The 14993-nt window shown below is 42.0% G+C and overlaps 1 protein-coding gene across 5 annotated transcripts in view; it reads left to right on the forward strand.

Moving 5' to 3' along the window:
• The window catches only part of MTHFD1L (methylenetetrahydrofolate dehydrogenase (NADP+ dependent) 1 like), a 249431-nt gene that overhangs the window by 58773 nt on the left and 175665 nt on the right, over positions 1-14993 (forward strand). For all 5 annotated transcript variants that reach the window (XM_077813207.1, XM_077813210.1, XM_077813209.1 and 2 more), the window contains 4 exons: positions 10039-10175; positions 10916-10962; positions 13256-13363; positions 14171-14245. In XM_077813207.1, coding sequence (XP_077669333.1) covers positions 10039-10175; positions 10916-10962; positions 13256-13363; positions 14171-14245 — 367 coding nt within the window. The remainder of the gene's footprint in view (positions 1-10038; positions 10176-10915; positions 10963-13255; positions 13364-14170; positions 14246-14993) is intronic.

Raw genomic sequence — 14993 nt, forward strand, 5'->3', positions numbered from 1 at the left:
GAACAAAAATGGACCCTTGGTTTGTATTCGTTTTTCTCTTGCAGCTGAAAGAAAGAAACACCTCAAGTGAATCATTTTGAGCGTGTCTGAAAATTTTCTGAGCCATATGTTGTTCATACTAAATTTTAGATAAGGGAGTATTCTTCTTCCAGTCGTGTCCTTGTGAGTGTTCCATTTCAGGTGTGCATATGCCTCTTGAGCCCTTGATTGGAGATTTTTCCATTAGCAGTGTCCATTTGGCTTGCACATGCATTCTGTACAACCTCATGCCATGCTCCAAGAGTACATAGGGCTGCTCAGACAAACCACCCTCAGTTCCTTCTCTACTGCCTGGGCCTGAGATAGAGCTCTAGTGTATCTGCCTATTTTGTAGTCGTTTAGTGAGTTCAGTGTTCTAGTTAGTGCTGTGAGAGGTTTCAGTTTTTCCTCTCCCTGTTTTTCCTCCCCCATTTTTTTCTGGAGAGCTTATTTGGCCTGGTTTGGCATGCATGACTCGTCAAGTTTCAAATGCCGCCAGTCTTTTGTCAGGAGATTATACCAATCAGCGACAGCCATTTTAAGTGTACCTGTTGCTTGGGAGAGTCCTATGTGTCCCCAAAGTGTAACTTTTGCCTGGTTCTGAAATCTAGAGCTTGGAAGAATCGGGAGACCAAACTAAAGCTGCTGCTGAGATGCTCCCTGCCGAATCAGACCAGACCTCCCATACCTGTACATCTGTGTCCGGACAGGTCCAGTGCGCCTTCGACTTCAGCTAAAGTCTCACAGAAGAAGGGGAAGATTATGGAGGACTCAGGAAAGGCTCTGAAGAAGAGGAGGAGGAGCTTGGTCTCCCATCACAAGGAACCAGCTCCCAAGAAATCCCGATCTCCTGCTAGGTCTATGGTGTTGGAGGCCTTGACCTCTCAACTCAGTATCATGCCGATGAAGACTGTATTGGTGGAGAAAGGAGATCCCAGAGCACTTCAGAGAAATATGGCACCAGCAGGGCCCTGGTACCATCCACCTCCAGATTGGCAACGTCTATTTCAGATTTACCTGTGGCGTCCTCCCTCTTGGCTCTGTCTGTACCGACAAAAGCTCACCCCTTTGGGCCCAGTACCTGCGTGCTCCAAACCAACGGTACTGCCTAAGTCAACTCCTGCATTGATAGTGACCCACTCGGAACTGCAAGAATTCAGTTACTTCAGGGACTTGTCGGTGTCAGACAAGCTGGAGTCCCCTCTGCTTGTGACCTGAGTGAGTCTCGCTACCAAGACCCCAGTCTCCAGCTTACCAGTGCTTCCAGGACCACAGGATTCTCCATCCATTTCTTCTCTCCCCCCACCCTCCCATTGGAAGATATTGAGGAGAATGAAGGCAACGTTATTTCCTCCTCATCAGTGTAGGGTACCCCTCCACAACATTATGGGAACCCTTATGTTGATAAAGACCCTCGTCCATGTCGGGGATGATGGGAAGATCAGTCCTGGGTACCACTCCCACTCCCATGTGAGCCTCCCCAATGGCCACACTGGGTCCTTGGGTGGTGTCTCGGCAGCAAATTGCTAGACTTCCTGCTCCACTGCACTAGGAAACTAGGATCTCACCATCTCCTCCACCAAACCCCCAACATGAGGAGACCTTTGAGGAATAGGAGACTAGGACGGACAATGGGGCAACTGCCCTCACCTCTGTTTTTTGTCTTTATCTCTGAATGAGGTAGTCATGCGTCCACCACCATCAATGGCTGATAGTTTTTGTCAATTCCAGGACCTTGCAAAGAAGGTGGTGGATATACCTCTTGAGGAGGAGATTCGCATCACAAGCTCCACGATATTTTGCACTTGGCAATACCTGTCTAGGTTCTGCTACCCATTAATGATGTGCTCTTGGATCCAGCAAATACTGTGGCAAACTCCTGCCACCATACCACCAATTTGTAAATGGGCAGATAAGAAATATTACATTACCCCCAGGGACTCAGAATTTTTGTCTCCCTACAAACAAGAAGATTTAGCAGGTCTCAAACTGCACAGAGATTGTACCTGGCTCAGTTCTTTGGTTTTCACAGAACCACTGAACCCACTAGAAAAAGACAGAGATTCCAGAGGAAAAGAGCTTCCCACCCTCCTTCAGCTAGTGCTCAGTCATAATCAAAACAGCAATTTTGACAGATAGGTGGAGGGCTCAGCTCCTCTCCCACCTCTTCTGAGCTGCAAACCTTTGCCTACCACCCCACTTGAGGAGACCGTCTTTCCCATTTCCAATAGGCCCGGCAGCGTATTACAACAAGTGAGTCATGGAGGTTATAACATTGGGCTACACCATCCACTTCCTGTCTCTCCCAACCTCCCCATTCCTTCCCTCTTCAGGGATCCATCTCATGAGACTATATAGAATCAAGAAGTACACTCCTTCCTTTGTTTAAGAGCACTAGAACCTGTCCCATCCCCTGACAGGGGGAAAGGGTTTTACTCAAAGTATTTTCTCTTGCCAAAAAGATCTAAGATGATTGAATAAAGTCTAAAAAGTTTTGTATGGTGACTGTGGTGGCCATAAACCCCTCTTTGGAGACAGAAGACTGGCTTTCTGTCTTCAACCTACAGGACATCATATAGCAATACATCCCACACACAGGAGATACCTGCACTTCACCATGGGTCAGGATCATTTTCAGTGGCCCCAGGGGTGTTCTGGAAGGTTTTAGTGGTAGCAGGTGTTTACCTTTGGCAAGAAGCAATTTTAGTCTTCCAGTATATTGATGACTGACTATTGAAGGGCCAATCTTATGAAGCAGTACTAATCAGACAGCACTCTTAGTTTTCCAGGAGTTGGGTCTCCAGCTAAGCATAAAGTCCAAATTAGCCCCCTGTACAGAGAATACAGTTCATAGGGGCATATTTGGATTTGCTAGCAGCCAGCTCCTTCCTTCACACAGACAGACTCATAACTTTATCTAGTCTGGTTGGGACAATTCACAGAAGCCCCCGTACTACAGTAAGAAACTGTTTGCATCTTCTGGGTCATAGGGTAATGTGCACCTTCATGACTGAGCATGCAAGATTATGCCTCCGCTGCTTTCAGGTCTGGTTCAGGATGACCTCTTCATCAACCAGAGACAGTATGGACAACAGGTTATGGTTCCTCTCCTGTAAAGATGTCTCTGGATTGGTGGAAAGATCAGTGGAATGTCTGGATGGGCTTCCCTTTCATCTGCCCAACTCCAACAATAACTGTGACAATAGACGCATCACTGTTAGGGTGGGGAGCATGCCTCAATGCACACACAGCTCAGGGCAGATGGTCTCCTCAGGAAACAGGTCTCCACATCAACTTGTTGGAACTCAAGGGAGTCAGGAATGCCTGCCTTCAGCTCCAAACCCTCATTATGTGCAACTCAATCAGAATCATGATATATAAAGTAGCTCACGTGATCTATGTCAACAAACAGGGAGGAACACGATCTCCCTTCTCTGTGCACCGAAGCTATAAAGTTATGGAACTGTTATATAGCCCATCAGATTGAGATCTCAGCCTTTTACCTTCCTGGAGTCTAGAACATCACAGCTGATATGCTCAGCAGTTGCTTCTCCCGGGACTATGAATGGGAGTTGGACTTGCAAATCCTTCATGGTATGTTACAGAGGTGGGACTTCCACAGGTGAACCTATTTGCAACATCCAGTAACAGGAAATACTACTACTTCTGCTCAAGAGGAGGCCTAGGTTATCTCTCCTTCACAGACTCCTCTCTCCTTCCTTGAACAAAGGGTCTGTTCTATACAGTCCCTTCACCACCACTAATTCTGAGAATGATGAACAAGATAGGGCAGGACGAGGCCAGGATTATCCTTGTAGTACCGACTTGGCCATGGCAAACTTGGTATCCTTACCTGCTTCACCTTTTTCCACCCGATGCTCAAGCTTCCTACCATTTTCCATCTCCACTCCCAAGATGCAGGTCCTGTGCATTACTCCAAGATAGGGGGTCCTCCATCTCCAAGCATTGCTCTCGGATGATTCGCAGGATTAGAATCCATCTGCTCGACAGGAGTACAAGTTTTACTAAACAGCAGGAGGGAGTCAACTCAAATTACTTACCTTCAGAAATGGAAGAGGTTCCACCACTGGTGCCACTATCATCACCTTGTTTCTGAATCTTCTCCATTCTCAGCCATCTTGCATTATCTATTAGACTTTAAAAAATGGGGTTCATCAATTAGCTCTGTTAAGTTTTTCATCTTGCCACGATATCAGCTTTTTCTAATTTTTGAGCACCCTATATCTTGAAGTTTTATTAAGGACCTGGGGAATTTTATCCCCCAGGTTAAGAATGCTAATCCCACTTGGGATCTAATCCTGGTACTTAGATACCTTATGGGACTTCCTTTTGAACCTATGGCAATCGGCTTGCTGCTTCACTTATTTATGTAGACGAGCTTTCTGGTAGCTATCATGTCAGCCCGCAGACCCACTATTTACAGTATTTTTCCAGGGCAAGGTCTTGCTACAACCACACCTCAAGTTCTGATCTAAGGTACAGTCAGATTTCCAATTTAACCAGTCTGTTCCTTTACCAGTCCTGAACCACATACATCTCAGTGGGAGACTTCCCTTGATACATTAGATGCAGGACGAGCATTAGCCTTTTATCTGGATAGGACCGAGCAATTTCAGAAGTCACCTAGACTCTTTGTCTCCATCGCAGAAAAATCAAAGGGGTCCACAGATCTCTTCACAGAGTCTGTCAAGATGGATCCCTGGGTGTATTACTGTTTGCTATGATGCAGCTGGTGCTTTGCTCCAAAGCATTGTAGCACACTCTACCAGATCACAAGCAACTTCTACAGCATTGCTCAAAAATGTTCTGTTTTTTGAGGTATGCAGAGCTGCTACGTGGCCATTCAGTGCATATCACTTCTAAACACTATGCCTTGCTCCATACCGTCAGATCTGATGCAGCACTTGTTGTACTATCTTCAGTCTTGGAATTGATTCCAAAGCTCCCCCTCCCTGTGAGGAGGATGCTGGGGAGTCTCCTGAAGTGGAGCACCCATAGGGACATTACTCGAAGAAAAGGTTATTCATCCTGTGCAGTAACTGGGGTTCTTTGAGAGGTGTCCTACAGGGTACTCCACTACCCAGCCTCCTTCCCTTCTGCTTCAGTCTGATCTTGATGGACGTTCAGATAGAGAAGGAACTGAGAGGGGTGATTCATCAGAGCACCCCTAAATACCCTCGGGGCATGGCATGAGGTTATATAGAGGACATGCGCAGCCTGAACAGGCACTGCTTGTGGAAAATCTCCAGTCAAGGACTCGAAAGGCGCATTCACACCTGAAGTGGAGGACCCATAGTGGGGGACATCTCAAAGAACCACAGTTACCGCACAAGGTGAGTAACCTTCTCTTTTCTTTTTTAAAGTAAGATGGAAATAGCCAAAGGTTTTGAACTGACGGTAGGAGGGACATCTATAAACTGGGCATCTTTCATTTCACTTAATCTTTTATCGCTAAAAAGTGTAGTATTCTCAGAAAATGTTCACAGAACTTCCACTGTTGCTAATGGAAGCCATCTGCTTGCATCAAGAGAAGAGTACACCCCAAAGCCACATTTATCTGAAACAATTAGCTTTGACAGGTTTTAGAGTAACAGCCATGTTAGTCTGTATTCGCAAAAAGAAAAGGAGTACTTGTGGCACCTTAGAGACTAACCAATTTATTTGAGCATAAGCTTTCATGAGCTACAGCTCACTTGCTTATGCTCAAATAAATTGGTTAGTCTCTAAGGTGCCACAAGTACTCCTTTTCAGTTAGCTTTGAGTGTCTTTGGATTTGTGCAGAAATTTAGGGACAACACTATAGGGATTGGTTAAGAAAGATTTTCACTATGCGAGGCACAGTGTTGTAGTATTCCTTTTGATCCCTTCCTTTTGTAATGAGAGTGATCAGGTGAGGTGAGCTATTACCAGCAGGAGAGCGGGGGGGGAGGGGAAACTTTTTGTAGTGATAAGGTGGGCCGTTTCCAGTAGTTGACAAGAACATCTGAGGAACAGTGGGGGGGGGGGGGGGGGGAGAGCGGGAAGGGGGGGAAATAAACATGGGGAAATAGTTTTACTTTGTGTAATGACCCATCCACTCCCAGTCTTTATTCAAGCCTAAGTTAACGGTATCCAGTTTGCAAATTAATTCCAATTCAGCAGTCTCTCATTGGAGTTTGATTTTGAATTTTTTTTGTTGAAGAATTGCCACTTTTAGGTCTGTAATTGAGTGACCAAAGAGACTGAAGTGTTCTCCAACTCGTTTTTGAATGTTGTAATTCTTGACATCTGATTTGTGTCCATTTATTCTTTTACGTAGAGACTGTCCAGTTTGGCCAATGTACATGGCAGAGGGGCATTGCTGGCACATGATGGCATATATCACGTTGGTAGATGTGCAGGTGAACGAGCCTCTGATAGTGTGGCTGATGTGATTAGGCCCTATGATGGTGTCTCCTGAATAGATATGTGGACACAGTTGGCAACGGGCTTTGTTGCAAGGAGAGGTTCCTGGGTTAGTGGTTCTGTTGTGTGGTGTGTGGTTGCTGGTGAGTCTTTGCTTCAGGTTGGGGGGCTGTCTGTAAGCAAGGACTGGCCTGTCTCCCAAGATCTGTGAGAGTGATGGGTTGTCCTTCAAGATAGGTTGTAGATCCTTGATGATGCGTTGGAGAAGTTTTAGTTGGGGGCTGAAGGTGATGGCTAGTGGCGTTCTGCTATTTTCTTTGTTGGGCCTGTCCTGTAGTAGGTAACTTCTGGGTACTCTTCTGGCTCTGTCCATCTGTTTCTTCACTTCAGCAGGTGGGCACTGTAGTTGTAAGAACGCTTGATAGAGATCTTGTAGGTGTTTGTCTCTGTCTGAGGGGTTGGAGCAAATGCGGTTGTATCGTAGAGCTTGGCTGTAGACAATGGATCATGTGATCTGGATGAAAGCTGGAGGGATGTAGGCAGGCATAGCAGTCAGTAAGTTTCCGTTATAGGGTGGTGTTTATATGACCATCGCTTATTAGCACCATAGTGTCCAGGAAGTGGATCTCTTGTGTGGACTGGCTGAGGTTGATGGTGGGATGGAAATTGTTGAAATCATGGTGGAATTCCTCAAGGGCTTCTTTTCCATAGATTCATAGATACTAAGGTCAGAAGGGACCATTATCATCATCTAGTCCGACCTCCTGCACAACGCAGGCCACAGAATTTCACCCACCCACTCCTGCGAAAAACCTCTCACCTATGTCTGAGCTATTGAAGTCCTCAAATCATGGTTTAAAGACTTCAAGGAGCAGAGAATCCTCCAGCAAGTGACCTGTGCCCCCTGCTACAGAGGAAGGCGAAAAACCTCCAGGGCCTCTTCCAATCTGCACTGGAGGAAAATTCCTTCCCGACCCCAAATATGGTGATCAGCTAAACCCTGAGCATATGAGCAAGATTCACCAGCCAGATACTACAGAAAATTCTTTCCTGGGTTACTCAGATCCCACCCCATCTAACATCCCATCACAGGCCATTTGGCCTATTTACCATGAATATTTAATTACCAAAACCATATTAACCCATCATACCATCTCCTCCATAAACTTATCAAGTTTAATCTTAAAGCCAGATAGATCCATGGGTCCAGATGATGATGTCATCAATGTAGCGCAAGTAGAGTAGGGGCATTAGGGGACGAGAGCTGAGGAAGCATTGTTCTAATTCAGCCATAAAAATGTTGGCATACCTTGGGTCCATGAGGGCACCCATGGCAGTGCTGCTGATTTGAAGGTATACATTGTCCCCAAATGTGAAATAGTTATGGGTGAGGACAAAGTCACAAAGTTCAGCCACCGGGTTTGCCATGACATTATCGGGGTTAGTGTTCCTGACGGCTTGTAGTCCATCTTTGTGTGGAAGGTTGGTGTAGAGGGCTTCTACATCCATAGTGGCCAGGATGGTGCTTTCAGGAAGATCACCGATGGATTGTAGTTTCCTCAGGAAGTCAGTGGTGTCTCGAAGATAGCTGGAAGTGCTGGTAGCGTAGGGCCTGAGGGGGGAGTCTACATAGCCAGACAGTCCTGCTGTCAGGGTGCCAATGCCTGAGATGATGGGGCGTCCAGGATTTCCAGGTTTATGGATCTTGGGTAGAAGATAAAATACCCCTGGTCAGGGTTCCAGGGGTGTGTCTGTGCAGATTTGTTCTTGTGCTTTTTCAGAGAGTTTCTTGAGCAAATGGTGTTTCTTTTGGTAACCCTCAGTGGGATCAGAGGGTAATGGCTTGTAGAAAATGGTGTTGGAGAGCTGCCTAGCAGCCTATTGTTCATGATGACCTATTCATGATGATGACAGCACCTCCTTTGACAGCCTTTTTGATTATGATGTCAGAGTTGTTTCTGAGGCTGTGGATGGCATTGTGTTCTGCATGGCTGAGGTTATGGGGCAAGTGATGCTGCTTTTCCACAATTTCAGCCTGTGCACGTCGGCGGAAGCACTCTATGTAGAAGTCCAGTCTGTTGTTTTGACCTTCAGGAGGAGTCCACCCAGAATCCTTCTTTTTGTAGTCTTGGTAGGAAGGTCTCTGTGGGTTAGTATGTTGTTTAGAGGTGTGTTCGTGGGGGTGGAGGGGCAGAAGGAGAGGCCCCGAGATAGGACAGATTCTTCTGCTGAGCTAAGAGTATAGTTGGATAGATTAACAATATTGCTGGGTGGGTTAAGGGAACCACTGTTGTGGCCCCTTGTGGCATGTAGTAGTTTAGATAGTTTAGTGTCCTTTTCCTTTTGTAGAGAAGCAAAGTGTGTGTTGTAAATGGCTTGTCTAGTTTTTGTAAAGTCTCTATGTAAAAGAATACATGGACACAAATCAGATGTCAAGAATTAGAACATTCAAAAACCGGTTGGAGAACACTTCAGTCTCTTTGGTCACTCGATTACAGACCTAAAAGTGGCAATTCTTCAACAAAAAAACTTCAAAAACAGACTCCAACGAGAGACTGCTGAACTGGAATTAATTTGCAAACTGGATACAATTAACTTAGGCTTGAATAAAGACTGGGAGTGGATGGGTCATTACACAAAGTAAAACTATTTCCCGATGTTTATTCCCTCCCCCTCCACCTTGCTCTCCTGCTGGTAATAGCTCACCTTACCTGATCAGTTTCATTACAGTGTATATGATAACACCCATTTGTTTCATGTTCTCTGTGTATATAATTTTCCACTGTATTTTCCACTGAATGCATCCGATGCAGTGAGCTGTAGCTCACAAAAGCTTATGCTCAAATAAATTTGTTAGTGTCTAAGGTGCCACAAGTCCTCCTTTTCTTTCTAAAATATAAATGCTGTAGTAGTGCACGGACAAGTTTTTGGGCTAGATGCAAGAATCTAAGCATGAAATCTTTGACCTATGTTATGTAGGAGGTCAGACTACATGATCATAATGGTCCCTTCTGGGCTCTAAATCTGCAAAACTGTGAGAGAACATCATCATGTTTAACTGAACATAGTGACTATACTTGGTTCCAGTTTTTTGTTGTTGTTTTAAATAATTCTCCCTGTCTTACATTGTTGCTGTGAGAGGACATGGAAGTTAAAGAACAAGTAAAGACTTTCAAACAAAATCTGTGCTGTTTTAATGAAAAATTAAATAGTATTTTATTTATGCATTGAGCAATAGGAAATAAAAAAATTCCATGATTTACAACACAATAGGTTCAATTGCATGCTTAGTTGTTTGATGCATGACTTGTTCATGAGACTGAGACTTTTGTGTCTAAATGAAATGTATAGAAAATTCAATAGTCTTCAGAACTTCTGCCAAAATACCCTATTTTTCTGCTGTCCTAGTAAATAACTCACATGGACGACACATGTAAGTCACCATTCCAACTTTAGCTAGGGATAACAGGTATTGTGGCAATAATGCAATCTTGTTGAAAGTCATTGTACAAATACTCTTACTTCAAATAAAAAGACATAAGTTTTGATATCCTTGTTTCAGTTGACATCAGTAGAGATCCTGATAAATCTTTTCTCTTTGTTTTGTTTTGTTAGGATAACACCTACACCTCTTGGAGAGGGGAAAAGCACTGTCACGATTGGTCTTGTTCAAGCTCTAACTGCACATCTTAATGTGAATTCCTTTGCATGTCTGAGACAACCTTCCCAGGGACCTACTTTTGGAGTTAAAGGTACTTAGTGTTTGCAAAACTTACTTCCGTTTTCATATCAGAAGGAAATACTGCGTTTGGGTTTAGTTTGTTTGTTTTCAACTTCTTAGTTGTTTTATTGAAGTGTAGTTTGGCTGGAAGGTGTCGGTTTTCCTGACAAGCATGACTGATACTTGCAGGCCTCTTGTAAGAGCTTTGAATGGGAAGAAGCGATACATACAAAACGCTAGAAAACATAATGCAGGAGACAATATTGAACTAGCAAGGAGATGGATTGAATGTTCTAATGAGTTTTTACCATCTCTAACTTATAGGGCTCTAAGTTTGTTTAAATTACTGTGTAAACAAGTGCAACAATGCTGCAAAACGTAGATGGTAGTCTGAGATGTTCGTCAAGTAAAGTGATGAAAATAGGCATTCAAGGTCAGGATTTAATTCCTTCTTTGGTGCATCCTGTGTCTTCTTCAGGTTTAGTAATTAAATTAATTAACCTTGAGGGAGAATCTTAAACGTACCCAAATTCATTGCCATATTTTGCTTTACAAGGTAGGTAGCATTCATCACTGAGATCACTGTCTAACTGCTGATGGCTTTTATTATTAATACACTTTTTTTGTTCCAGTGGTTGAGTGATTTCTGTAATAGAAATTAAAATATTGATTATATTTAAATATCAAAGCTGTGTACTTTATTTTTTGTGTGTTTAAGGGTTTTTTCGGAATTGGTATGAATCTGACATGACCATGTGCTTAATTGCTCAGGTGGGGCTGCTGGAGGTGGATATGCTCAAGTCATTCCAATGGAAGAGGTAAGACAAAAGATGGAAAAAAGACCATTACCAGCTGCTCCCCTGTGCTCTCAGGGTAAGGCATGTGTGCAGGCAGCCAACTATGGACATGATCCAGAAAAGCACTTAAAGCATATGTTCATGTCAGAGGGTAAAGTGGGATAGAGGGATTGCCTTCCTCGTCCAATCACTGACAGTTCAGGCTCTCCATTACTGTTATGGAGAAGGCTGGCTTTCATGGTCTTCTATTAGGGAGTGAATAGAATTTTCCAATTGTAACAATTGGCAGCTGCTTCAATTCTAGAGCTGTGGTTATAGACCCAGTCAAAAATAAACTCTGAATTACGTGAACAATAAATATGAAGCCTAGAAAAAATGCCAATAGACTGTGGGTGTTAAAGCATGTTGCATGAAGTCCCAGCTATTATTCAAACACTACCCGATTTCCGGTGTACTGAAGAAAGTCTGCTAGCTGTGAATAAGGTACAAGGAGAAACAATCGTATCTGGCCTGCTGTTGCTAAGTGTTTCTTGTCTATATATCTTTGTTACAAAAGGTGTGAATATCTATTTCTTTTCTGCGGATGAGGGCAGGAACAGAGAGGCACAGTAGTTTCAAGAAATGATTTAATTTTAAATACAGATTTCTTATTTATTTGGAGCAAAAGTCCTTCCACTAACGGTAGCCAAATTACATTATGTTCAACTAGGATGGCCACTCTCTAATGATACCTTACTGTAACTGTTTTGAGAAAACATCCCAAAAGTTAGGAGCTTTTGATGAACATCAGGAAAATAAAAGGGAAATTAATTTGATTCCAAAATAATCATGCAAGAGTGTCTCATATTAAAGTGTCCCCCTCACAAAATGAAAGGATTTTTTTTTTCTGCCTCTGGTTGAGTTCATCTAGTTAGCAACTGCAAATTAATCTTTGCCAAAGATGACTTTATCCCTGGGCCTCAAATACGTCTGAAGAACATATGCTAGCCTTTTAAATAGACCAGATTGCTCCATGTGTGGAGTACTTTCAAAATATTTTCACTGGGGAAGATACAACCAGTCTCACTAAGGTATTTACTCTTCCTCAAATAATGCACCTTGGGCAGTGTGGTGTATTATTAATACACTTAGTGTATTTTTTAAGGAGCAAAATATAAATGTTTTATAAGCAGAGTGGCTAGATTGAGGGGGTGGATGAGGATCGTCTCATACATACACATGTCCCTCTATTGCTACCCATCCCATGTCACTATTAAACTGTTAAGGTCTCTGCACTAAAGATCTGTCTTTATATGGGTTTGTACCGCATCAAGCACAGTACACGCCAGATTCTGATTGGGACCTCTGGGCCCTACTTTAATATAAATATTAAATTTATGTTTCCAGCAAAGTCCATCTCTCTCGTTCACCAAATATTTTTCCATCTTCCTTGTTCATTGTTATGAACAAGGTATTGTTCAAATGACAAAAGCAGTGAAACAGATTCTTTGGTCACTTCCATTCTTACTGAATGTGTGCAACCCCTTTTATGTGAGTTTATCATTAATTAAGAGAGAACAGTTTTATAGGAGCGTCTTGTTAAAATATTTGTAGCACATCATTGTACTAAAAATTCTGAATCCTTTAGGGTGAAGATGGGTGATGACTTAATCATTCTGTAAAACGCCAGAGATTTTACTCTATGATTTTGGATACATCTTTGAAGTGTAAGACTGACAATTCAAAGAAAAGGTTCCATTAGCTCATTTCATATCAGTAAATCATAATTTTTATAATTTCCTTTGAACATCTTTCTTTCTCCATGGTAAATAAATAAAATCAGCATACCTTCCCTTTCCTCCACCACATGCTTTCAACTTTCCTATATAATTGGAGTGAACAATGATTTTGAGAGAAACAAAGTGTGGAAGGAAATGAAACTTTAAAATTTTCAGCTAGTCAAAGGCTGATGATGATCTGATTCCAAGTTTTGATACTCCATTACATTTGACTTTGAACTTAAAAGTGCATGTGTCAGAGTTGTGGTCAGCACATTAGATTCCATTCTCGGGTCATTTGGGTGAAGGCAAATTGTATCTGTGTTTTGTTTTTGTCTTGTTGACTGTAGCCTCTCAGACACTGAGCTGAGACCAAGTAAATTCATTTGGCTTGTTACATTTTCAGTCTGTCTAATCATAATATTTTAGCAACACTGCTAAATGGCTGATCTGATCTGTAGTCCCAAAACGGAACAAGCAGTGATTGTTTACATTAATCTGTACTAAATTAGTGAAGTGTGTAAAATAAATTCTTGTATTTCATCTTCAATCTGTAGTTCAACCTTCATTTGACTGGAGATATCCATGCTATTACTGCTGCTAATAATTTGCTGGCTGCTGCTATTGATGCGAGGATCTTGCATGAAAGCACTCAGTCTGATAAGGTGAGGTTTACCTGTACGATTTCCATCCGTGGCTTTCTTTTGAAGTTTCCTGTAAACATCTACATAAATATTTTTTGTTGATTATATCATTTTATAATTCTCTTTGGAACCCCCCCCCCCCCATCATGTTTTTGAGACAAGAAATTGTAGATAAATGACACTGTTAGGTGTTGATCCTAAGGTGTGCACTGGAGGGCTTTAACTGGGAAATAAGCTACCATAGACCTTTTCTCTAGCCCCTGCTGAACTTATTGTGAACTTAGCTTAATTGTTACCCTGTTGCTCTGAAAACCCATGTTATGGGAAAGAGAGCCTTCTTCATTTGTGGATCTTCTGTTGTAACCGGGGAGCACAGCCTTATCCCCTTAATATGCTGATAGTTATTGCTTTGTTGACATGACAGACTTCTGAATCCAGAAAAGTGCACTTAATCTCTTTACAGATACTGATTACAAAATGGGTTATTTCAGACCTTGATTAAAATTTTCAAAAGCACCTAAGTTCCATTTCCAAAAGTTATGCTGGCATTTAGGAACCTAAGTCTCTTTGACAGTTAATGTGACTTGGGTGCTGAAGGACCTAAATCACCTTTGAAAATGTAACTTAGGCACTTAAGTTCTTTTGAAAATTTGCTCACTAGTCAGGATTTCTTTTTAATTGGTTAAATGTAAGTATACACTAACAGTTTACATTGTTTCAAAAAATTTTATGAGATTATAATCTACATGATTTGAATCAAGTTAGACTTTTATTGTATTTGTCTATTTTAGTTGTAACATTTTTCTCTCGTGTGTGTGGTTTTTTTAGGCTTTGTATAATAGGCTGGTTCCAGTAGTTAATAGTGTGAGAGAATTTTCTTCTATTCAGCTTGCCCGCTTAAAAGTAAGTTGCTAATGTATTTTCCCTGTTTTTTTCCCGCAAGTATAATATATCTTATAAAATATGCTATTTAAAATTATTTTTAACAAGTTACAAGGAGATTTGTAGCTGAAAGTGCCTTAATGTGGTACAGTCTTTCCTCAAGGATTTGGCTTTCCTTAAGTATTTAGCAGGCTTTCTAGAAGCTTCCTGTTTTGCAGTTACAGAGTCTAGTTCCAATATTTTTTTATAAACTAGTATCTCTTTTCCCACAAAGTGAGACCATAATGTTTTATAAACTGACTCTTCCGTGAATAAATGTCAAGATTAGTTTTTTTGATACTTTCCATTACGGCACAGTTAAATGGGAAAGCTGAATTACTCTAGTATTTTTCCATTTTTATTTTATTTTCTCATTTTTAAGAGGAAGTTACTGGAGATTTGTTGAGAACTACTGGCTGTCCTCACGTTTCTCTGCATGGAGTGATAAAAATGCATTTCTCCACATATTTTGTTTGCATATAAACTTTCATCCTAAATGTTCCCTGAGCTTCTCTGTCTATTATATACACAGTGTGAGGTGGCAACTGGTAGACAGATAAACAACTGGCTTATAGCACAATCTGCCAATGTTGGAAGAGGGGAAATTTTGGCTACAAACACCCAGGATATGTGCTATTTTGCTGTGTCCAGCTTTGGCACACGAAAGTTCCATATCACTGTTCTAGTCTTTTGAGGAAGCAGTTCATAGTCCTAACTAGTGTATTTGACA

This window comes from Eretmochelys imbricata, chromosome 3 (genome assembly GCF_965152235.1).
Source record: "Eretmochelys imbricata isolate rEreImb1 chromosome 3, rEreImb1.hap1, whole genome shotgun sequence".
In the NCBI taxonomy this organism is placed as follows: Eukaryota; Metazoa; Chordata; order Testudines; family Cheloniidae; genus Eretmochelys; species Eretmochelys imbricata.